This window comes from Cryptosporidium parvum, chromosome 7 (genome assembly GCF_000165345.1).
Source record: "Cryptosporidium parvum Iowa II chromosome 7, whole genome shotgun sequence".
Taxonomy (NCBI): domain Eukaryota; phylum Apicomplexa; class Conoidasida; order Eucoccidiorida; family Cryptosporidiidae; genus Cryptosporidium; species Cryptosporidium parvum.
Genome location: NC_006986.1, coordinates 651,677 through 675,936, shown reverse-complemented (window position 1 = coordinate 675,936; position 24,260 = coordinate 651,677). Strand labels below are relative to the sequence as shown.

The following is a 24,260-nucleotide window of genomic DNA, read 5'->3' as shown; positions in this document are numbered from 1 at the left end:
AAGATAATTACTAGAATGAGTTTTTCGAGGAAGAGAATTGCTCAAGAAAGAGCAGAATGGCGAAAGGACCATCCAGTTGGATTCTCTGCAAAATATGCTCCATCTGAGGATGGAGAAGGCCAAGATATGATGAAATGGATATGCAAGATTCCGGGTAAAAGTGGGGTAAGTTAATTAATTTGTTAATTAAAATCATTCTTACTTCTATAATGCTAGACTCTCTGGGAAAATGGTGAATATACGCTAAATGTAACATTCCCTGAAGATTACCCTGCAAAACCTCCTAAGTGTATTTTTCAACCACCACTGTTTCACCCTAACATATATCCTTCAGGTACGGTTTGCCTTTCTATTCTAAATGAAGATGAAGATTGGAAACCCTCAATTACCATGAAACAGATTTTGCTAGGTATCCAAGATCTTTTAGATAACCCAAATATTAAATCCCCAGCTCAAGCTGAGTCGTATCAGCTTTACTCAAATAATAGAGCAGAATATAATAGAAGAATTAAACAGCAAGCTTTGCAAAATAGGCCTTCTGATTAATAGTATACCCGCTATTTTTGAAAAAAAAATCCGGTTAAAATTTTTTTAGTCCTAATGTTAAATCGATTTTTCTAATTGTATCTTTAATTTTTTTTTCATGATGGGATAATTGATAAATAATGATAGGGAATGAAGTCCACATTGTACAATACCACCCCCCAATAAACTGGGTACTTCTTAAAAGCGATTTAATCTCAGGAAGAATCAATAATCAAACCCTCGAAAGATACTCGCATAACCTTATATATCCATTTGTTTCTTGCAATGACAGAACAATTGATAGTTTATCTAGAGTATTCTCTCGAATAATTTCCAATGAATTTCAAATTAACACTTTTTTGCGAAAGCTTGGCTTTTTTGTCTCCAGTAGATTAAACGAAAAATTGTATAAAATTGATGAATGCTTAAGTTCCAGACAAATTTACCAGTCTATAATTGATATATGGTTAAAGTCGGATAAGGAATTCGAAAAAATTTCTTCCAATATGACTAAAAATGAAATAAAAAAAAAATCCCATCAAAACACTGAACAAATATTTAATAGCCAACTGAATGTCAACTTTGTAAGTATTTTACGAAACATCATAAAGAAATGCGGTGACGAAAATAAAAATATTACTATTTGGAGTATAATTCCGGAAAATAATATGGAATTTAACTCATCTTTTGAATCAACTGAAGATGATGCAATGCCAATTAAAATTATTGAAGGGTTACTGAGCATTTGCTTTAATGACTTACAGAGAGAATTTTTCAACCTAAGAAATATAAAAATCAATTTGATTTTAATAATTAAATATTCTAAAGTACTTCTTTCTATAAGTAGTGATAAAAGACCAACTATTATTACGAATCAAAGTAATCATCAAATTAAAATATCTTGTGTAGATTCAAGATGTTTACTGAGCTATTCTGATGTAATAATTGCAAATTCGCTGAACTTATTAACTTTAAGGTTAGATTTTTCAAACCTATTCTTCGGTGGAAATACTATATTAACACTATTTGCAGAAAAAAACAATTATTTATTGAAATATGTGGACAAAAATGCTTACAACGAGTATATCGATAGAAAGATTGACCCGACAGATTTATCTGACTCAGAGGAAGGAGAGGTGGTAGAACAGGAGAATATTATCGCAATTATGGAAAATGAGTTTCAAAAAAAAGGATGGGATAGGTTAGTTGATAACATTTCTATGAAAATTATAGGTTTTGTGCCTTCTCACTGGAGTCCAACTGCTATTAAGTTATTTCCTCTGACATCTCCTGTCGGAAGGAATAGTTTTAAGCTATTACAAGAAGTATATCATTCTTTAAATTTTGGTAGTATTTTATTGGGAATCAATGATATACCCTCAGCTGCTATTATCATAAACTTATCCAAAATGAAAAGTAGAAATTGCAATAAAGGTATTCCAAGAAATGACTTTATTAAACAAATAAATGAAACCAAGCGATCGCCTGAAAGTGGCTGCGTTTCTACAACTCTGAAAAGAAATTTGTTTAATCTAGTGATAATTAATCGTAATCCAATTATACCTTTACCCATTTCTAGGAAATTTCAATGCGAAAATAAAGTAAATATGACAACTAATATCAATATTTCGCAAATAGATGATAAATATATTCTCTTTGCTTCAGGTAAATTCCAAGAGTTATTTCATAAGGTTAAGACAGCTGTTGATCTTAATATTATTATTAACAAGAATGTTTATTGTATGATTGATTTTTGTAACTTCGAAAAAAAAAACAAATGTTTGGATTTAATTCTAATCAAAAAATTAAATTTTAGTCAAGATATTTGCAATTTAATTAAAATTACAATGGCCGGGCTGCCTTCTTTGCTCACAGAGTTTGAATATTTCATCACAAAAAGAATGAGTCAAGGAGAAATCTATAGTTTAAAAGATTTTGTTTCAAATTTTGAAGATGAGAAAGAATATTTCGAATCTAAATTTTTTATAAGAAAAACCAAGTTAATTGATCTTATTTTCCCAATTATTCATGGAATTGAGAGAAAAATTATTTTAAATAATTTTTTGAAAACAAAAATCAATTGTCAGACGGGTAAAGCCCAAGACATGCAAGTATTAGTTTCAAAACTTGATAAATATTTGTCTTTATTATTAGGAGAATTGCCAATGAACGGCTGTTTGTTCAGTTGTAAGGGAATTAGCTCAGAAACAATTGCTTTGATTATTGCTGAAAGAGAATTTGTAAGACAAAGCGTACCAAAATTATTTTGGCTCTCAATTTACTATCTTGTAAATTCAATGAAATTTATTTCAAGAGAACACCAACGTATATTTTATATAATAAGCACTGGTAAAGATTTTGAGCCATCTATTCACTTAAAAATTCCTAATTCTAAAAGTGATAATTTTTTTCTGCTTGATAAATCCAATGATTATGCTGCTAGAATTAGTTATTTTGACAAAGCACTATCGAAAATTGATGAAAGTAGTATATTCGGTTCAACTAACCACTCCAAGAAGTTTAATTTCGAATAAGAATTTATTTGGTAATTATTACTTCGTATCTAAATTAATCTTTTACTTGAAGCTCGAATTGTCTATATCGCTCTTTTTTATATTTTTTTTTTTTTTTTTTTTTAGAAATAGCAGATTTACATGTTAAATTATATTTAATATTATTAAAATTTTTCTAAAATATTAATGCAATTTTCAAAATTTCAAAGCCTTCGTAGCTCGATTTCGACGGCTGAAAATGAACAACAATTATTTAATGACAATATTAGATCAACATTTGGTGACCGTTTATACTTTTCAAACTATGACGATGAATTGAAAGATGAATTAAACCTGTCACTCAATTCCAGAGAAAAAAAAACTCTCGAAAATGATGAGTACATTGAAACTTGGGAAGGAAACGATGAAGGTCTTTTATGGGGGAAAAAAGAAGCAAGGGACAAAAGTTGGAAAGAAGAATGGATTGAACAGAGAAATATTCCTAAAGATTCAAATATTTCCCAAATGCCTTATAGCGAAGACGAATCACCAAATAATATTAATTTTCAGTGTTTAAAAAATGAATTAAGAGAAAATAGTAATGAACAGAGTTTGTCTCTATGTGAAAAGTTTGAAAATTGCAATAGAGCATCACTCGGCCAATTAATTGGTGTAGATTATAAAAAAAACAGAAGATGGAAAGAAAAGTGGTTTAGAAGAGGAAGAAAACTGTTTGTTAGAAAGTTTGTTCAACAACTTTGTGAAAATAATTCGCGAGTATTAAAGGTATGGTTTGAGGATTCTGAGTTTATTTTTGACTCGATAAATATTTACTCGAATCCGAATAAGCTCAGCTGGAAATTAGTTAGGAATAATAAATATGGAAAAATAATATCAGATCAAAAAGAATGGAAAGAATCAAATGATTTCTATGATGATTATAATATAATCTTATACGAGGAAAGGGGAATTTCTAATGGGTCTAACAAATACCCCTATTTTTATTCTAAAAGAAAAAAAGTTTTCAAAGACAATTCAGAAATTATATATTCCAAGTATTACAAAGGATATGGTGGAGAAAATGAAACCTTTGATATTGAAGCAATCTCTTCTGGACACAGCTCGAGCAATCTAACTTTTGATGGATTATGCCCTACTAATTCAGTTGATGACATCAAATATTCGGAGTCTTGGAGTGAATGCATTGAAATAGATAGCCATGGAAATAAAAAAGGCAGAAAATATGGCGATAAAGATAACACAGAATTACATGAAGTTTGGTTTGAAGAAATTGATGGATCAAAAGAATATGATATTTGGTATGAAAATGATGAAATACAATGGGGAGAAAAAATAGGTTATTCTAAATCAAATAATGAAAGCTTTAAAGTTAAATGGGAAAATAAAAAGGAACAAGGAGGATTGAAACGAGAAAAATACATTGAGAAAAATTGGGAGAAAGTTGGAGAACAAAATTCTTGGGGAGAAAAGTTTACAGAGGTCGTTGATCAAACTTCATTAGGAAAGAAAATTCAGATAGTAAAAGAAAATTGGTATAATAACGGAGCTGAAGTTTTTAGAGAAGAATGTAATGAAGAGTCGCAATTTAATGATCTAGATGAAGATAAATTACCAGATTTAATTATTAGGAGAGGAGAAAAAAGAGGCGAAAGATTTGCAACAGGAGAGACATGGTCTGAAAATTGGAATGAAAGCCTCAAAAGAAGCGAAATAAATCAGAAAATAATAAGAACAAAGCTGTTTACAGATAAATGGTGGACAAAAAAAAATGGCGAAAAGTGGGGGGAAAAGAAAACAATACAGTTAAAACTGGAATCTAACTATGATAAGGATTCGAAAATATTGGATGAAAAAGTTGTAGATTCAATACCACAAAATGAGCACTTATACATTGAAAATACTGAGTCATGGTATTTATCTGAGTTTGAGGAATACTCTGACACTTGGGAAACCGATGGTTTGAATCAACATGGTTATAAAAAAGGAATAGATAGGAAGCATGATAACAATAGGTTCATAAAATGGGAAGAAAAATGGAACAAAGATCATTTAAAAAAACTAAAAAAGAAATGCACTTGGGAATTAATGGATGATAGTGGATTAATTGAGGTTTGGACAGAAGATCAATTTCAAGATCAGTCAGGAAATTTTATAGTTAATAAGAGAGGTAGAAAATATAATCTTGATAATCGGACTGAAGTAATTGAAGAATGGGAAGAAGCCTGTAATGATGACGGAAATGGAAATTTGTATACAAAAAAACAAGGGAAAGGTAGAGAGAACTGGTATTTAGATGAATTTGGTAAATCAGACTATACAGGAGAACAGTGGGCAGTAAAACAAGGTTTTGATAATGAGGGAAGTTGGTCAGAAAGGTGGTCTGAAAGGTCAGGATATAAAGAGGCATGGAAGAAGGGAGAAAATCGCTACGGAGATAAATGGGAGGAAGAATGGAAAGAAGATTTCGAAAATAAATGGAAGTGGGCAAGGAAGAGCGGGGAAAATAATGTTGGAGATTTATGGAAAGAAGAATGGAGGGAAGAGATTGACACGACAAATCATATCAGTAAGAAGAGTGCATCGAAGAAGGGGAAAAAAATGATTAGTGGCGAGGAATGGAGTGAAGAATGGGGAGAATTATATTATGGTATAGGAAATGAATCCATGGGAGATGGGGGAATACATGCTGAGTATATGGAAAAATGGGCTAATAAATATGCAACAGATGGAAGCGGTAATGAATGGGGAAACTCATGGGGAGATATGTGGAATTGGTCTAAAAAGGTAAAATCTTGGGGTGAGAAGTGGGAGAATAGCAATATAACAGAAAAATGGTAACTAAATTACAAATTTTCTTAAGCAGAAATATTGTGCATTAAAGTGCTAGTTGCATTTACGCAAAATTTTTATTTATAAATTTTCTTCAGTTTTTTTTCTCTTTTCATTTTTTTTTTTTTTTTATTTTTTTAAACAAAATTAAGGATCATAAAAATAGTATATCTAAGATAGTTACATGCCAAAAGCTGAAGTCGGAACAGTTAAGTGGTTATCTAAGCAAATAAAGTCCAAAGGATTGCAGAAATTGAGATGGTATTGCCAGCTATGTGAAAAACAATGTAGAGATGAAAACGGCTTTAAATGCCACAGGATGTCTGACGCACATTTGAGACAGATGGAAGTTTTTGAGCAAAATTCTAAAAAAATATTGAATGACTATAGTAAACAATTTGAGCTTGCTTTTATGAGATTAATGAAAACAAGATATTCAAAGTCAAAGGTACTTGCAAATACAGTCTATAATGACTTAATTCATGATAGAAACCATATACACATGAACTCGACAATTTGGACAACTCTCACAGAATTTATTCACTACTTGAGCAATACTAACAAATGCGAAATCGAATATTCTGATAAAGGATGGTATATCCAGTATATTGGTCATGAAGGCGAAAAAAAGAATAAGGACTTGGATTCAAAAAATAAATTCAGACTTACAGAAGACAACAGAAGAGAACGACGAATTGGAATGGTAGTCAAATCAAACTCTTCATCTAACCAAAGAGCGTCTTTCATTCAAAGATGTCCAACTGTGTTTTTAAGAAATACAACTAATTTAGAAGATGATGACGGAAAGATTTCAATTCAAATAAATAATAATAGAAATAATATTTCTGAACACAATTCTGTTCAAAATTTGTTTAATTTTCAAGAGCAAGACTTTACTTGCAATGGAAACTTTGAATTCCAAAATTGTTGCCAGGAAAAATATAAAGTTAGAAGTAGTAGCCTGTCTAGAGAGGGATATTAGTGTATTGATTACTTATATTTGCTTGCATACTCTAAAGAGTACATCCTTGCCATATTATTAAATCCTTTTTTATCTCCGCATCTTAAAATGTTTCCTGCATCGCAATTTAACGGACTATTGGGATTTGGATCGCATAAGATAGATATTATTGCTCTACAAACAGCATGCAACGTCCATGCTGGCGTCCAGTTATCCTTGATTACATCAATGCAAACTTCACCTATAATTTATTATTCGTGAAAAACAACATTAATGCTTATTACTCACCAGTAAAAAAGTTTACATTTGGATGAAAAATCGGTGTCACAAATTTTACAGATGGGGGTAATATAGGATATTGTGGCGACACAATAATTTCGATTTTAAATACGAATCCTTCATATGGCGTTTCATCTGGCCCTACTATTTCTCCGTCCCAATACATTAAGTCATTTTCTCTTGAAAAGAAATATGTATTAATAATTGTTTCCTACTTTATGCTAAAACTTACGATGGGATCAATCTAATATCAGTATCTTTATTTCTGCTAGAATCCTTTAACTCGATTATGAGCCGACTTTTACATGCACTCATATTCTGTTTATAAAATTTATTAATATAAATTACGTAAGACAATATTAAGCCGCCATTATTGTTTTGAATTAGTTAAAACTGATGAATAAAGTTATGCAATATTATTAATTGATTATTTTTGGTATAAATATTCTAAGGTGTTAATAGTAGCTTTAAAGTTAAATTCGTTTTGTGCAATTAGATTTAATTGGAAAGCAATATTTATATATTTTTTTGAAGTTTATTAATTAAATAGTATATTTATCCTTCTATTGTTGAAATGGCAGATAGCGAATTAAATCTGATATGCTCAATTTTTTCAAAATGTGAAAGCGATTTAAAAGCTATAGTGTCTATTGTAAATATTTTATCAAAAAATAAATATGAAGTTAATAAGTTCGAAACAGAAATCAGAGAAATTAAAGAAAAGTTGCATATTGTAGAGAAGAAAATAGTAGAAAGTAGAATTGTGTCATCTAATCAAACGGATTTCGTTTCTGAGAAGTATATTTTGGAAAAGTGTCATGAGTCACTACAGTCTCTAAAGGGATCTATTGTTAACTTTAAAGAAATAAAAATGAATAATGATCATTCACAAGGGGACAAAAAATTGCAAATAAATGATTTCGAATCAAAGTCTGTAGGCGATCTTTTAAATGACGAATTTTCTGAACTAAGAATTGATAATGAAGTTAAACTTAGCCAAATTAATGCCGATAATTATATTAAGGATAGTTTCAGTCCAGAAAAACTTAATGAAAACGATATTTACACTAGGGAGAGAATTGTTAAACCTGGAAATAATACAGAGATACCGATTGAAAATACGGATGAATATAAGCATTCGATAGGATTTCGTATGGATGTATCTAAACATTTAAATACAGATATTCTAGATAATTCATTTAATAACAAACTAGAGATACAGGATTCAATTGGCAGGCATATTCAATATACTCCAAGAATGGTTTGGCATAATCCAAGATCTGATTTTCCTTCTAGACCACTTGAAAAGTTGGCTAACACTTCGTTTTTTGATAAGTTGGCTTTGGACACTTTATTTTTTATTTTTTATTTTCAACAAGGGACATTTCAACAGTTCTTATCAATTCAAGAGCTTAAAAGAAAAAAATGGCAATTTCATAAAAAATGTTTTGCTTGGTTTTATAAAAGATCTGATTCAAAAATTACTACAGAAGATGCCGAAGTTGCAGACTATATATATTTTGATTTTGAGAAAGATTGGTGCCAAAAGATAAAAAATGACTTTGCATTTGAATATATTCACCTGGATGATACACCTATTGTTATTAACAAAAATAATGAGTCTAATGCTTGCTACAACAGCAAGGCTTGTGCTGACAAAGATCAAATAAGTTTTAATTCAGATATTTCTGAAAATATTTTCAATGCTGATGGCGCAATTAATGATCATTGCACAATTAATAACCCTTCAAATAAATAGTTTTTGCTATATTTTAAAATATATTATTTGATATTATGAAATAGGTAATACTCAAAATTTCACTGTTTTATTGAGGTTCATTAGATAAATTTGACTAATGTAATTTATTAGTTTTTTAATTTCATTATTTTACATCTTTCTTCATCGGCTAAATTGTAAATGCGTAAATAGACCGCCAAAAATTGCATGTATTGGTCATGCTCTAAACAGAAAAATTAAAATGGAAAGTAATTGGTAAGAAAATTTCATTATATTGTCAAAGCTAATCACAGGTTATATATACTTTTAAATTAGAAAACTTTGTTTTTACAAATATATTTAATAATTTTCGTTAAATTTTGACTTTCCCAATGAGCGAACACCAAAGGTTAACTAGGAAGCTTAACCCTTCATCTAAAAGTGTTAAACTACTTAACAGACCTTTAAAAGGAAAAGGAAGCAATCAAGATGAATTTGATCCTGCAAGAATTGAAGAGCTTAACTCCCCAAACAAATCAATCAATCCAATAAAAGGGTTGCTCAGACCAAGACAAAAAAATACCACAAATATTCAAGATTCAAATGTAAAGCCACCACCTTCAGATATCGGAATATTTAATAATGCGCAAATAACAGGAAATGCTACCGTTAATTCAAACACAAATTTGCCAGAGGCACTATTGGCAGAAGCAATAAAAAATAACCGTGTAAAGTTACCTGGTTATTTAGATCTACCAGCGAGACTTAGTAAAAACTTAGATAAGGGAATTGCTGGGCTAACACCTGGAGTTTCAACAGATTCAGGAAGAATTCATGATAATTTAGATAGGTTAAAAAATGAATTTTGTAGATTTATTGACTTCAAATATCATGCTAGTACAATTGGAAATACTGATTTAGAACAAAGAGTTTTCTTAAGAAATTCTTTTGAGAAGCTAAAGGAAGTGGATTATCCAACAATTAAAATGCAACAGTGGAATGAATATCAGAATTTACTTTTGGAACAGAAAAAGAACTTGTTATTGTTTCAGAAAAGCCGAGGGGGAGACCAACAATTAGATGATGCCTGGTGCCAAACAGATGAACAATCATTTGATGAGTTTGTAAACAGCAATATAAAATTAAAGTTTGATAAGTTAAAAGAAATTAAAATGAAGAGGTTATCACTGAAAAGAAGGCTTTATTTAAAAGGTTACTTTGATATTACTGATTTTGATGATATTGAACAAATATACGATGATAAAATGCTTAGTAGATTGGGTTTAAATAATCAATTTGTTAATGATTCATCAGAGGATGAACTAGATGAAATGATGGATTTTGTTGAAAAGATAGATTCTGATGGAAGAATAGAATATAATAATTATCAAATTAGGCAAATTTTAAGCGTATTCGATAGAAAATTTAAACGAAGATGTAAACCAGATTATTATCAATTCTTCTTCGGATATTTAGATTATGAAAAAGAAAAGAAAGATAAAATAAGTGGTTTGAATAAGCTAAGCGAATCTGAGAGAACTCCTAAGGAATTGAAACTTAAGCTTATTGATTTCCTTGACAAAAAATTAAATTGGACCGAGATCGAAACTCCATGGGAATGGGAGCGTGACTTCGCAATTGATGAAATGGATCCATTAAAAAGAGGTTCGCCTAAAATAAGATTGAGCGATATGGACTCATCGTTGGTTAAAAAAGGCATTCCAAACGAATTTTTACAAGAGTTAACTGAAATTAGAAAAGAATATAGACGAGAATTGTTAGATAATTCCTTAAGAAAGTTTGAAATGGATGGGATATCAACCAATATTTCAGATAATTTGTCTATTAATAAAGAGATTATGAAGAAGGAAATATATGGAAGCGATAAGAAAAATCATTATACTGAGCTTATCAATAAGGCAAAAGTAGAAAGTGATTATGATGAAGCCAATTTGCTATCAAAATTAAAAAAGGGCCATTTCGCAAAAAGCAAAGTAATCAATAAGGTTAGGTTTAGAAATGAGCCGGAAATATTTAACCAAAAAAACTTTGACGAGCAAAAATATAAAATAATAATTGAAGAGGAAAATAGCTCTGATTGTAATTCAATTGAAATCGGCTTATCTAATTCATCTGATAATAAACTCGATATTCATCAATCAAATATGTGCCAAGATCTTACTTCAAAACTTGAAGATGATATTGTAGTCAGTTTAAATAAGCTTATTTTAACCAAGGGAATTTCAGATGAATTGAAAAATGATCTGGTTAAGCATCTCGATAAAATATTGCTGCAAACAAATAGAAATCCACCTGATTCTCAGCCCTCCATTGTAAAAGATTCAACAAATCAAAGTAAAAATGTATTGGGAAATAAGGCAGCTACAACTAAGAGTAAATATATAAGCCATTCTAAACAATTAAGCGTACTTGTGAATGGTAGTGCTTTGGGAATTCAAGAAAAGAATAAAAATTTCGACGAATTAATCGATGGAAAAGATACGAAACTGATTAATAAAAGTGTTAAGCAATCAGAACAACAAAAAAGAGCGGAATTAAACATGGATATTGATAGTTTTGAAAAAAATTTAAATACACTACGTACTGCTGCTGGGGTATTGCAAGTATTGGGCGAAATAGAGGAGGAGTCAAATTTAATAAATAACCACAACAAACTAAAGAAAATAATATCTGAAAAAGTTGAAAATAATGGATTTGATTTAGAGACTAATGAAATAAAAACAATTGAAGATGGAGTTGAAGCGTTAATAAAAGAAATTTTGGATAAAAGGAAAATAGGAAAGCAAAAACCAAAATCAGAATCTAAATTAGTAGGCCAGACCGAATAGAAGAAAGTATAAAAAAGAATTATAGAAGTGTCAATATTTTTTTTATAACTTAGATGATACGTATTAAACATTAATACAAGGAATTTTGTATTTATTTCTTTCAATAATGTAAGTTAACAGGTATAATTGGGCAAAGTATTGGAGAATAGTGGTTGGTCGAATTAACAGGATGATCGTTTTCAGATTCATCAATAGTTTTTTGAAATGTCGTTGTTTTATCAGTTTGAGATGCGAAGTCATCATTTGATTCAATTGGGCAAGCACTATTATCAACTAGATCTTCAATATTGTTAAATTGATTTATCCAATTACTTTGGGATTGAGTTGGAGTGTTGGAGCGAATTTCTTTTACTTCATAACCTTTCCTTATTGGAGTATTTGAAGAAAAGAATAGTGGAAGGCAATCTTTATTTTTATTTTCTGCCCAATTTGACATGAATGATAATGAGAGAGGAACCAAAAATTCATTTTCAGTTTGATTGCCATTATCCAAAGCGTTTAAGTTATCATTTTTAACATTGGCTTCATAATAAACACTATTTTTATCATTAGTTTTTATATTTAAATTTTCAAAATGTATTGTACTATCCATTTCATGAAGACTCTTATTCATAGTTCTTCTACGTTTTTGTTTATTTGATTTGTTTTCAGAGGAATTTGAATCTTGAACTTTATCATATTCAGTATATCTTGCGGATTCACATTCTCCAAAGTGTAAATTTGTAATTTCATTTTCCCTTGCTTTATTTTTATGTATTTCTTTCATATTTTTTGAATTTTCCAACACAGCTAATGTTCCACAACCGTCAAATGCTATAAATTTATTCTCAAAAGTTTTGCATCCAATCTGATCTTCATTATAGTTTTCATTTTGTTCGAGTTTTTTTGAGGCAGAGTAGCTTTCTAAAACTTTTAGTGAATTGAAATCTTTATTATGGCCAAGATTTTTGTTAATATCCAGGCTTAGATTAAAATAAAACTTGCAACCAAATGGATGTAATGTCCTGGTTCCATAAACCATATTTATCCATGATTCACTAACAATATTTATTCCTTTTGAAGGCTGGCCACTCATTTCATCTTTTGAATATTTGTCCATACCTATCTTTTCTAAAAGTTGAGAATCAAGGAAGTCGTTACAAACAATTATGTTGATACCATTGTGTTCAATTTCATTCAAAAAATCTTTAATTTGTTCTTCGGAGTATGAGATAACATGTTCAAAGGAGATTGCGGAGTAAGTGTAAATTGCTCCTACTTCCTTAAGTTTTTTTCTTAGATTTTCGGAAAGACGCTGTTTAATAGAGTCAATAATATAGACATTCCAACCCCAGAGAGGCCATGGACCTTGAGGAGGAATAATATTACGTATGCTTGAATTTTCATCTTGTTTGTAAAAAAAACAGACCTCCTCTTTAAAAGTGTTATTTTTGGCATCAACTGATGTTGTTTTGGCCCTCCTTCGCCTTCGTTTAATTTGTACTACCGAAGTCGAATACTTAATTTCATATCCTTTATAATCTATTTTTGTTCTTTTGGAACAACTATCTAATATCCATGCAGGAGTAACAATGTGTAGCATTTCTTCAAAATTTTTATCCTTTTTAGGGTTGTAATTGTTTAAATAATTTTTAATAACCTCTAGATCATTAATGAACTGAGATTTACCTGGACCATAGAGAGCAGAAATGGGCGAATTTGTACATTCAGAATATGCGTTATTTAGGCTTGATTTGTATGGCAACAAGTTGCACGGGACAATGATTACATTGCTTGGAAAGCCTTTCTCCCATTTTGATTTATTTCTTTCCATGACATTTGAAATTTCCTTCATGTTAGTAATATTCGGTCCATAAATTGATTTGAGTATTCTTTGTATACAGTTACCCCAAATTGCGTTGCTCAGTAATTCCTGGCCTTCTTTCGATGAATTATAAATTTTATTCATGTGTGGGAAATTTTCAATAACTATTACTAGAAAATCATCTTCAACAGAATTTGTGAGAAATAATTTATTTGTATTTTGTATAGAAAATGTCGGACGACAAATTGGGGTAAACATATCTGGGTCCAGAGATCGTTTTTCAAAACAGGATGTCAAAAACCATTCCAATGAAACAAATTGTTGAACTTCGAAATAGTGATATACCTTTTCATAACTATAGTTTAAAGATTTTTTGTTGTCTGGCTGAAGTTTTGAATGATCAAACACGCAATAAAATCTTGTAACATTTAACCAAGAATAAATAAAATTTGAAATATTTATTTCTTTAAGAGCAGCAAATTTTGAATATTGTTTGGCATATTCCTTTTCAAGATTGGTAAACTTTATAACTTTAGCACCTTCTTCAACGGCTCTAGCAGTAAAATAATCAAGCCTCTCAGAATCAAAACCAATAAAACATAACGCAGTTTCTTCAAATATTTTTGTTATAAACTTCTCAATTGGCGAATTGATTTGATTTGAATTGAGCCCTTTGAGACTAGTTGATTTTATTTGAAAACCAATTAAGTTCTGAGTTTGTTCAAGCCTTTGTATAGGATTTATTGTTCCAATTCTGTGCAAAAGCTGCTTACCCATTGGAGTGGAAAGGGAAACATAATTTGAATTTGTTTGCGAAGAAATCCCGATACCTTTAAAATTTAACCACTGGACATTTGTAGTTACTGAGTTTGGAGTTCTTGCCCTTATTCCTGATGATGGTAGTAGTGGGGGGTGGTTCTGCGTGTTATTTTGCGATAAAGCAAGCAGAGCCTGGTTTTCAACAGAGGATGATGACCCTATTAAATGAGGAAAGTTGCTTATTCCATGAGTAAATATAGATCCAACTTGCGCATTAACACTATCATAAATACCATTGGATGTAGATAAATCAAGTAAAATATTTGAAAGTGATGAGTTTGAAGCATGGACATTCCTGGGTTGAATTTGAGATATAGAATTATTTATTGCTGAATTGCCAATTATAACACAATTCTGAGAGTTGTTCCTACAATTAACATTTGAGTAATTCCTTTGATAATTTTGAATTTGTGAGCTAGGATTCAGGCGTTTTCTTGGCAGTGAAAAAAAGGGGATTGCGCAATTCAAAGTCTGTATTTGAGCTTGCTCTTGATTATTCTTGACATTCTCTGTATTTGCTTTGGAATTTTTGAAATGTATCCTAGTGTAAGGTTTCAGTTGATTTGCCAGCTCCACGAGAGTTGGACTAATTGAACGTACGGTTGTATTTAATAATGGAATAAGCTTTTCCCAAATTAAGACTGGATTATTTATTTCGTTGGGCAAAAACGGGGGTTCTGCGAAGCTTTCTATTGAGACATTACAAGTAAATATATCGGGGAAAAGTAATTTAAATCCATTTAATATCACATACATTGAATTTGGAAGAAATAGTCCTTCAATATTTAACTCATAGAAGCCTTGGGTCTTACTTTTAATAGGGTTATGGATAAAGTTACAGTCGCACGTTGATGCTTTAAAGACAGTATCTTTTACAGGAAAGTTAGATATTATACGTTTAGTATCTTTTAAAAACCAATATGGATTTATTGAGTTGGAAACTTTTTTCATCGATGAATTGTTCTTAATTTCATTTTCTTCCATTTTTTTTTCTTCTGTAGCCTTTTTAAGAATATCTAAAAATGTTAAAACATCATTTCCATTAATATAAATACAACTACCAGGCGAATAAAAGAACGTTTTCAGGTTTGGAAATTGGACAGAAATGAATTTTTTTATTTGTTCGAAGTGAGAGTAGTTTGGAATATTATTGGATTTGTATTCCTTGAGCTTTGAATAAGATAACCTTTCGAAATATTGAGTATCCAATTCGTCTATTGAAGAGTGGTTTGTATCTTGTGAGTCAATTCCGCCAGCAACTAGATTTATCTTATGTGATGAAATATTATCAGTATTGACATTTTCAAAATATGATTTAAGTTTAATACCTTTCTTATTTAATAATTCTCTTAGCTCATAACAGGTTTTTGGGAAAATACACTCCTTGGGGCCGATAAGCACGCACCAATCTCTTGCTTCAATAAACACTTGGTTGTTAGTCCCCCAATCGATATCAAATACCTTATTTGGAGTTTTTTCACTAGAATATGCCTTCATTAATGTAACAACCAAATCGTTAATAACTACGTTTGTTGCTCTTCCTTCAAACAAATAATATTGTAAGTTAGACGCAATCAAATTTACAACTGCATTTTTTGTTTCTTTTGAAATCAAATCATTAGATTTATTTCCAAGTTCATCTACATTAAATTTTTTTGATTGATTTTCAGAAAATCCCTCAATGATATTTTCTGTCATAAGATTTAAATACTTTGTATGATGAGGATTTGATAATAGAGCAGTAAGAGAAAGCAATAGAGGGTTGTTAGATCTAAGCTTAATTGCCGACGAAACTTGAATTGTTTTGTGAATTTCAGTTGCAATCGCTTTTAGATGCCCACTCTCACTGTAGAAATGAGAAGTATCTTGTTCTCTTGTTTTAGAAGTATTACTGTAATTAAGTAGGCTTGAAATCTCATTTACAACAAATTGTATTGATTTTGACAACCTTGAATCATCATGTTCAATTTTCCCATCCAAGTATTCTTGTTTCGGTGTATCATTATTATCAATACAATTTGGCTCTTTCATTATAATATTAAATAGGTATTATGGAATATACCAAATCAATTGTATATAATTTACTTATTAACCAAAATCTGGAGGCCAACCACTGAACCTACGTTGATCAATATTTGACTTAAAACTCAATCTAAATGACGAATAAAGAATGAACTAAAGACCCTAATTACTGCAGCAAATCCTATCATGGAGCACTTCTTATTTAGGCGTGCATGTTATTAAGTCTTTAGTTTTTTCATGAGAGATTACACAGTTAATTATATTTTGTGCCTGTCATTCTGTGGGGTGTAGCATTTTACCGCCCATGTAAATTGTGGGCAAATACGACGATATATTTTGCGGCAATAGATTAATTATTAAAAAATTAATAAAGTAACGATTTCAAAATAAGTTTATACTAATGCATTGAACTAAAAATTAATCCGCATGGTTTTAAACAAATCTATACTTTTAAATAGGGTAGCCAAAGCAAACACAAGATGACCCATTCAGTAAAGGAAGCTTGCATTCTTGTTTTGCGAGTGTAATTGATTCAACCAATGAGAGTTTTGATCCAACCCAATTGTCAAAAATTGACATAGTAAAGCGGTCTATATCTTGGTCAGTAACGTCCCAAAGCGCTCCGAGAATTAAAGGGCTTCCACCAATTAGGTAGTGAATTGGCGTAAAAAATACATGGTTTGACCCATATGATCTTATTTTGGAAGAGCTACAACCAATTAACAACGAAGGAGGCATATAGAAGTGATAATTTTCTGACTCCAAATTCTCAGTGATTATTCCTCTTTCAAACAACTCTCCTTGGATAAACTTTTCTCCAGCCTGGTGACCGCAAAATAGATAGAGATTAGATCGATTAAAACTCATAGTATTCATAATTTCTGTTGCTTGAGGAATTGAATTCGATATTCCTGAACATTTTGAACCAAATTTTTGTTTAATGAATTCAATAACAGTCTTTTCAGTTTCTTCTAAATCTCCAGTTGGATTTATGCAATAATATATATTACAGAAGCTGGCAAGCAAACGAAGGTTGCTTTCTTTAGATTTCTGAAGCTGATTAAATAGATTATCGATATTATTTTTACACATTCTTCTGTTAATCCCTCTAGTGATTGGTTGAAATTTCAAATCGCAAATACTTTCTATTGGCAAACTGATTAATATTTTATCTAAAAAAATGATTGTAGGGAAATTTTCAACTTTATTTTTAATTGACTGGAACTTTATTTTTTTGAATTTGACACAAATATCTTTTAGATTAAAATTGAGTATATTGTCAGATTCTAATAAATTAAGGATTTGAGGTATATTATTTGTTAAGGAAAATATAATAATTCCAATCAATGATTGGTCAATATCAATCAAATAGGTTTTTATAAATTCCGCTACTTGTTTAATATTTTTCTCAGAATTTAACTCTTTACGCCATCCATAAAATAGTTTCGACGTCCATCCCTTTAATATTTGATTTGAGAACTTATTTAGCCAACTATTTAACCTAGATTCAATATATATTCTTCTATTCCACCATTTCCTTGTTTGTTCACTAGAATTAGTGTTAACATCAATTTTAATTATACTTTCTGTATTCATACGTTGAATATTATCAAACTCCTCCAATAGTTCATTTGCCTGATTATTTTCAATGAAATAGAGCAAAGTTAACTTTGATGAGCTTAGCATTAATTGATTATTTATAGAAACTTCTCTATTTAAGTATTTATTCAAGGAAAAATCTCTAGTGATCTGTAATAGTGAATATTTACAATCATTTGAATTTCTATACGTGGAGCTAGCGAAGAATGTTGAAAGTCGGAAATAAACCATTGAGATATTATCTCCAATTTCCTTAATAGATACTTCCTCTCCCCATTGCCAAGTGGGAAATTCATTATTTTTATGTTCCAGGAAAAATTTAAGTAAACTTGATTGAGAATTACCATCAAAAACTGAGTTATTGTTCTTATATATAAATTTAAAATGTTCAAATTCTCTTTGAATTTTTCTAATTGACTGTATAATTGAAAATGAATAGTCATTTAGTAGAGAAATAGGGGTTAAAGAGTTGATAAAAGAACAAAAAATGGCATTCCAACTTGTATCTGGATAACATAGAACTTTCATTAATAATACAATATCTAGAATGATTGATATAGAAATTTGGTTAAGTAAATAATAATTCATTCTTTCGTTTAAAAGCATATGATTGAAAATAATATTAACAAATGTCAATATTTGTTTGAATAGGTGTAATCTATTCTTAATTCTTGACCTATTTTCATCCAACTGATCAATTAACAGAGTTAATTCATATTTTCCAATCAAATTATTTAATATTAATGTATTTTTTATATTTGAACTATTTAATTTCGTGGCTTCAATTAATTTCACTTGAGATTCTATTGGAGTTAATTCGATTGAAAGCATTTGCTTGATTGAAATAATTAGATTGCATATTTCTTTTATTGTAAATTCAATGCTATTTTTTTTTATATTCGATGTTAACTTTTTAATATCAAATTTGGTTTCCAAAATTACAATGTTATCATTTATTTTTTTTGACCATTTTTTACTAAAATAATTACCAATAATTTCAGTATATTTTGAAGAAATAAATACTAACATATGATTAATTGAATTGCAAAAAAAAAACATGAAATGCTTGTTTTCTGAATATTCGCTTATATTTATTGAAAGTAATTCCAAGATTAAGCCAGAAGAGTTTATTTCATAGTTAAGTAATTTAAGAATAATTTTTCTGAACGTTAAAATGATTTTAGATTGATTTATTTCTGTTAAGAATTCAGGAGTTTGTAAAATGAATGAAAAATTAGCAATAAAGTAGTCTTTTATTATTGATAAGCTATTATTCAAAGTAAAATATAAAAGTACGAATAGTAGCATCATCAATATGACTTCCTCTTCAAAAATACTTAAGCATGTACAATTTGAAATTATTCTAGTGTATTCTAATATTTCTTTGAGAAAAATAATATGTGAAGAACTTTCAAAGTTATCATTTTTTTCAAGCAAGATTTGTTTAAATGAGTCGATATTGTCTGCAGAATAAATTAAATTATATTGAGAGTCTGATCTTGAAAATAGATGATTTAATAGTGTAGGAAGTTGGTAGAAATATAATGTTATGAATTTTTTATAAGGTATTGTCCATTTTTTATAAAAAGTTATTAGCTTACTATATACGCTTTGCGACCTCTCAATCGCCCCTAACTTCCACCAAGATTCTCCTAATTTATGCAATGATTTTAACACCAAATTAATGTAATAAAATTGAAAATTATGTGATATGCAAGCTGACAAAACGGTGCGCTGCAAATTTAAAGAATTAATACCACATGTTTCCAAGAATAATGTAATATTCTGTGAAATTTTATTTGATTCAAGTAGATAAAATAACGACATATCAGGCTGATTTGCATTCATAAAAAGAGTAGATAATTTATTCATTATTCTAATTAGTAGTGCCATAGTGTTATGATTGTCTTTATCAGAATCATAAATTTTTACCTTCTTAACTATTTCTAAATATTGAAAAGCATCATTTATTGTTTCAATATGCTCTATTTTTAGTACAATTAAATTTAATAAAACTTCTGTAACAGAAAATGGAGTTAATAACTTTGTATCAAGAAAATCGCTTATTAACAAATATTTACTTTCAATTAAAAATATCAAGCCATCCGTATAGGTTTTTGCAATATCCATCCATCTTGGAGTAGATTTGTTTAAATAATATGTCTCTTTATTAGTAATCTGAGCTGAGTAATAAAGAACATTAGAAATAAATAATCCGATATTAATAATTAGCATTTCCCTCTGTTCAGTGCTGCTTAATGATAGTTTTAAATTGCTTACAAACCCACTTAAAGAAATATACATCTTTTTAGATATCTTCTCTTTGTCAAATATATCAGTTTTGGAAGACAAGGTAAATGTCCAACATGGATTAAATAGATATAGAACAGCGTTAAATAACTCTTTTAACAATTTCAGATCTAAATCTTGAAGTAAAATTAACTCTTTTATTTCATAAACACTGTTAAATAAAATTTCAAGCTCAATTAAACCAATTTCATGAATAAAGCTTAAATAAACCTCTTGATATTTATTTATTGGTTCACATATTTCAAACTTTACAAAGGTCTTAGTATTTTGAATTAATTTCGTGTGGTCGCTTTCTTCAAGCTTACATAATTTATTTTTTTCATTATATTTAGAATTACTTAACTTTTTGTTAATAGGTATAGGAATGTCTTCAAATTCATTTAAAGATTTATCGCTTTCGATATTTTTTAAACTATCCAAGTCTTCGTCTAAAATTAAATCATAGTTTATTTGTAGCTGCTTATTTTTCCAATATTCTATGGAAAGTAATTCATGAAAACTTTGATCACTATAACCTCTATTAAATCCTAAATAACTGTACAATAAATCAAGCGATTCCTTTAAAACCATGTAAATTCTATTATTCTTGTCTTTAGAAAAATTGGTCATAATTTTAGTTATTCTGTAATCTTCAAAGAATAATAAGTAAATTTCATAGATATTAATTTTAGATAGAAATAATAATTTAGAACTTATATTTGTTTTTTTTATTAGTGAAGTTAATTCGTAAAGAAGTTTATTTATTTCATTTTCGAAAATTAATTTTGACTCCACATTCTCATTTTGAATAATAAATTTAACTTTTATAAACCACAAATAGTAATTTAAAAATTCAACTTTGAATTTGAAATACGACTCGAAATTTAATTTGGATTCAACTAATGCTTTTTCTCTGCTCTCATCTATAAATGTATTAACAATTTTGTAAATATTAAACAATTCTTCACAAAATCCATTTGAAATCCCTTTTTTAAATATTTGGTTATATTTTTTAGATATTTCACGCAAGTACAAATAATAATTTAATTCCAAAGTAAACCAAACAACTTTAATCATATTATTTCTTTCGTTTTCAACTTCAGGGTATCTATACAATGTTATTTTTTCTGCAGAATATTCATTGATTAAAAGCATTTTTGTTTTTGCAAACCTTGAAATAATTGAATTTAGTAAATTAAAAAAATATTGCTCAATTAACTCATCATAGTTATTTGTGTTATTTTTTATTATTTCATTCTTTAGAAAGTTAATTTTTTTGTATTTTTCAATAAATGGAAAAAGTTCAACAATTTTATTACCAAAAATAAATAAATAACTGCGATCGTCAATTAATGTAAAGAGAGTGCGTAATTTCTCTTCAACCAGTAACATTATATTATTTAAGAAAGATTGAGTTGGTTCTTGAGCAAATTGAAATTGAATGGAGGAAATTATTTGATCAATTGCTATTAAAAATAGCAAAATATGTATTGGAAAATCAACTTCACTATCTTTTAATCTTTGGGTAAGTGCAATTACTTCTCTATCACTTATCTTATTAAATTTAGATTTACCCCTGGCAATATAAGATATTGCTGAAGTTTGAATTCTTTTAATTGTTTGTGATTTTAATTGAGATAAACCTTTACTTTTTAATCTTCGGGTAAAAGGAGTAAAAGCATTTCCAAATTCTATATTAGAGCTATATGAAATTAAATCAGCATTTTTATGCTTAAAACTTTCATTGTAAACTTCAAAGTTTTCGTTTTTCCAAAACCTTGCGCAAGTATTATGATTTTTTGTATTTTCAATTGAATTTTCAATCAGATTATTTTTTACTTGAAAGTAATCTTCTTTTTGATCTGGAGTTGAGCATGAATATTCTGATAAATCATCACTTGAACTTTCTTCAAATATCTTTAATTTTTCTATTTTCTTTTCAATATCATACATTGATTCATTTGTGGCAATCCATGGCACGCTAAATGTATTTGATAAACATTTTAAAGCTAAACTTAACAATTTAATTGAATCTTGATAGTTTTTATTTGATTTCATCTGTGATGAAAGACGAATTAAATTTTCTGATGTTGAAAGCAAGAAATTTAATATAATCTCGTCCATATTATTATTGTCTTCAATTTGTACTGTATTCAAAATTTCCTCAATAATTTTCTCCATGATAATAAATAACTCATCCAATATAGCATTCGTAAATTGAATAGATTTTAATACTACCTCACAAATACTTGTTTTAAACTTTATATTTATTTTATTGTTAATCCCAATGTTTTCCTCGATTTTATAGTCTTGAGGTTGATTGCTTTGAATTTTCAAAAATAGAGACAAAATTTTGACTACTTTAAAAATACAATCTTTACACAATACTTTGAAATTACTTTTATTTTTTAAAAAAAAGATCTGTCTCACAGTGTATTCTAATAATGAGATGCGATAACTATCCATATTTTTTAAAAAAATTTCATCGCAAAAGAATTTTTCTTTCAAGATACTTTTTAGCAATAAACATTGTGTCCCAAGTAGATTGCCAACAAAAAAAATTAAATTTTTGTCAAGGTCAATTTTAGAAAAGGAATTAATTACTCCTATCGTTAGAAATAAATAACTTGTTATTGCTTTTTGATATCTTTCGTTAAAACCTACATTTTGGCTAAGTTTATTTAATGAATCCTCGATAGAATATAGTCTTTCAACTAATAATTGATTTGGAATACAAAGGCTCGCTTTCAAATAGTGTAACTCCATTATTACTAGCTTTGTTCTTCTAAATTCAATTTCGAAACTATAATATTTAATTGAGTTTATTAAAAGATCATCATTTATTCCATTATTTAAATTTATTTCTGTGTCATTTAATTTTTTCATCCTCTGATGAATAATATTAATAAGCAATGTAGATAAACCATTTAGAATAGCAAGTAAATCCACAATTGTGGTATACATTCTAAATTTAATAAATTTATTTAATAATTTAATAATACCTTTCAATAAGCCATCATTTTCAATTGCTACCGATAAAAAATTGATATTTAATGATGGATTTTTTATTACATCAAAAAATTCAACATTATTCAAAACATTAATTGATAAACTATCACAAAAATTAACAATAATCAATATTTGATAGTAATATGATAGATTTGATTTTGAAATCAAATAAAATAATTCTTTAATATATTTTACCAAACCCAATATATCTTCCGAAAAATTTCTCTGAAAATTATCAATTATAAATATTCTAGTTCTTAAGTATTCCAACCAATTGTCTAAACAAATAACCCATGAAAAAAATAATACTTCCATTTTTGCGGATATAAATTTAGAATTATGGTCTTGATAAATTTCTTTTGAAACCCTTGCTATTGAAGATATCAATACTTTTTCGGTATTCCAAACTCCTGTTACACCTTTTTTTAGAAAGAGCAAATCTCCAATCAAAAAACAGGGAAGAATATTGTGAGATAGAATTAAAAAATGAGTCAATGTTTTTTTTTCTTTGAGTTCAATACAGCAAACTGCAATAAATCCATAAATTTTATATATGTCATTAAAACAATTTAATACTTTGTTGATATTCGTTTGAAACAACTTTTCTGTTTGGCTAAAGTTTTTTACTTTCATCAAACCTTTTTTAATTGCAAAAATTATTTCCATATGAGCATTACATTCAAAAATTTCAATTAAACTATCAAAAATATCAGACAAAGCTGCATTTCTCTTATTTTTTGATTTGTTATTGGCATGTTTATTTTCGAAAGAAAAAATGGTACTAATCCTGTTTAATAATAACTCTATGCATTGAAATAACAAATCTTCAAATCTATTACTTCTTGAAAGCTCGAATAACGTCTCAAATAGATTAATATCCATTTTGAAAACTTACTCTATCTTAACATGAAGGCAATTAGAGTTAATTAAGTAATTACACAATTAAAATCATTACATGGTTTGATAACCGCCAAGTTTATATTATTTATTTCGTCAATCTGAATTTAAGGACTACTAACAACTTCATGTTTTTTTTTTTTACATT

At 28.6% G+C, this 24,260-nt stretch overlaps 9 protein-coding genes across 9 annotated transcripts; 6 read left to right on the top strand and 3 right to left on the bottom strand.

The window, feature by feature from the left end:
• Nucleotides 1-15: 15 nt before the first annotated feature.
• On the top strand, nt 16-546 carry cgd7_2840 (ubiquitin conjugating enzyme, putative; the record flags this gene model as incomplete). Its single annotated transcript, XM_001388354.1, has 2 exons — nt 16-165; nt 217-546. Coding segments are annotated over 2 exons (480 nt in total), but the record flags the coding sequence as incomplete, so codon positions are not given.
• Nucleotides 547-665: 119 nt separating this feature from the next.
• On the top strand, nt 666-3,059 carry cgd7_2830 (hypothetical low complexity protein; the record flags this gene model as incomplete). Its single annotated transcript, XM_628449.1, has 1 exon — nt 666-3,059. One exon carries the CDS (start codon nt 666-668, stop codon nt 3,057-3,059), a length of 2,394 nt encoding a protein of 797 aa, XP_628451.1.
• Nucleotides 3,060-3,224: 165 nt separating this feature from the next.
• Nucleotides 3,225-5,876, top strand: cgd7_2820 (hypothetical large low complexity protein; the record flags this gene model as incomplete). Its single annotated transcript, XM_628448.1, has 1 exon — nt 3,225-5,876. The coding sequence occupies one exon, from the start codon at nt 3,225-3,227 to the stop codon at nt 5,874-5,876; it is 2,652 nt and encodes an 883-aa protein (XP_628450.1).
• Nucleotides 5,877-6,051: 175 nt separating this feature from the next.
• On the top strand, nt 6,052-6,849 carry cgd7_2810 (ortholog of kin17 (RNA metabolism proteins): a family of highly conserved zinc binding C-rich proteins with KOW domains; the record flags this gene model as incomplete). Its single annotated transcript, XM_628447.1, has 1 exon — nt 6,052-6,849. One exon carries the CDS (start codon nt 6,052-6,054, stop codon nt 6,847-6,849), a length of 798 nt encoding a protein of 265 aa, XP_628449.1.
• An 8-nt stretch (nt 6,850-6,857) lies between these two features.
• On the bottom strand, nt 6,858-7,318 carry cgd7_2800 (ubiquitin-conjugating enzyme E2, putative; the record flags this gene model as incomplete). The annotated part of the gene is made up of 2 exons (XM_001388353.1): nt 6,858-7,069; nt 7,117-7,318. Coding segments are annotated over 2 exons (414 nt in total), but the record flags the coding sequence as incomplete, so codon positions are not given.
• A 363-nt stretch (nt 7,319-7,681) lies between these two features.
• On the top strand, nt 7,682-8,866 carry cgd7_2790 (regena domain protein (CCR-Not complex protein subunit 3), putative; the record flags this gene model as incomplete). The annotated part of the gene is made up of 1 exon (XM_628446.1): nt 7,682-8,866. The coding sequence occupies one exon, from the start codon at nt 7,682-7,684 to the stop codon at nt 8,864-8,866; it is 1,185 nt and encodes a 394-aa protein (XP_628448.1).
• Nucleotides 8,867-9,216: 350 nt separating this feature from the next.
• On the top strand, nt 9,217-11,673 carry cgd7_2780 (uncharacterized low complexity protein; the record flags this gene model as incomplete). Its single annotated transcript, XM_628445.1, has 1 exon — nt 9,217-11,673. One exon carries the CDS (start codon nt 9,217-9,219, stop codon nt 11,671-11,673), a length of 2,457 nt encoding a protein of 818 aa, XP_628447.1.
• Nucleotides 11,674-11,773: 100 nt separating this feature from the next.
• On the bottom strand, nt 11,774-16,327 carry cgd7_2770 (uncharacterized low complexity protein; the record flags this gene model as incomplete). Its single annotated transcript, XM_628444.1, has 1 exon — nt 11,774-16,327. The coding sequence occupies one exon, from the start codon at nt 16,325-16,327 to the stop codon at nt 11,774-11,776; it is 4,554 nt and encodes a 1,517-aa protein (XP_628446.1).
• Nucleotides 16,328-16,768: 441 nt separating this feature from the next.
• On the bottom strand, nt 16,769-24,097 carry cgd7_2760 (separin (caspase fold protease); the record flags this gene model as incomplete). Its single annotated transcript, XM_628443.1, has 1 exon — nt 16,769-24,097. One exon carries the CDS (start codon nt 24,095-24,097, stop codon nt 16,769-16,771), a length of 7,329 nt encoding a protein of 2,442 aa, XP_628445.1.
• Nucleotides 24,098-24,260: the final 163 nt, after the last annotated feature.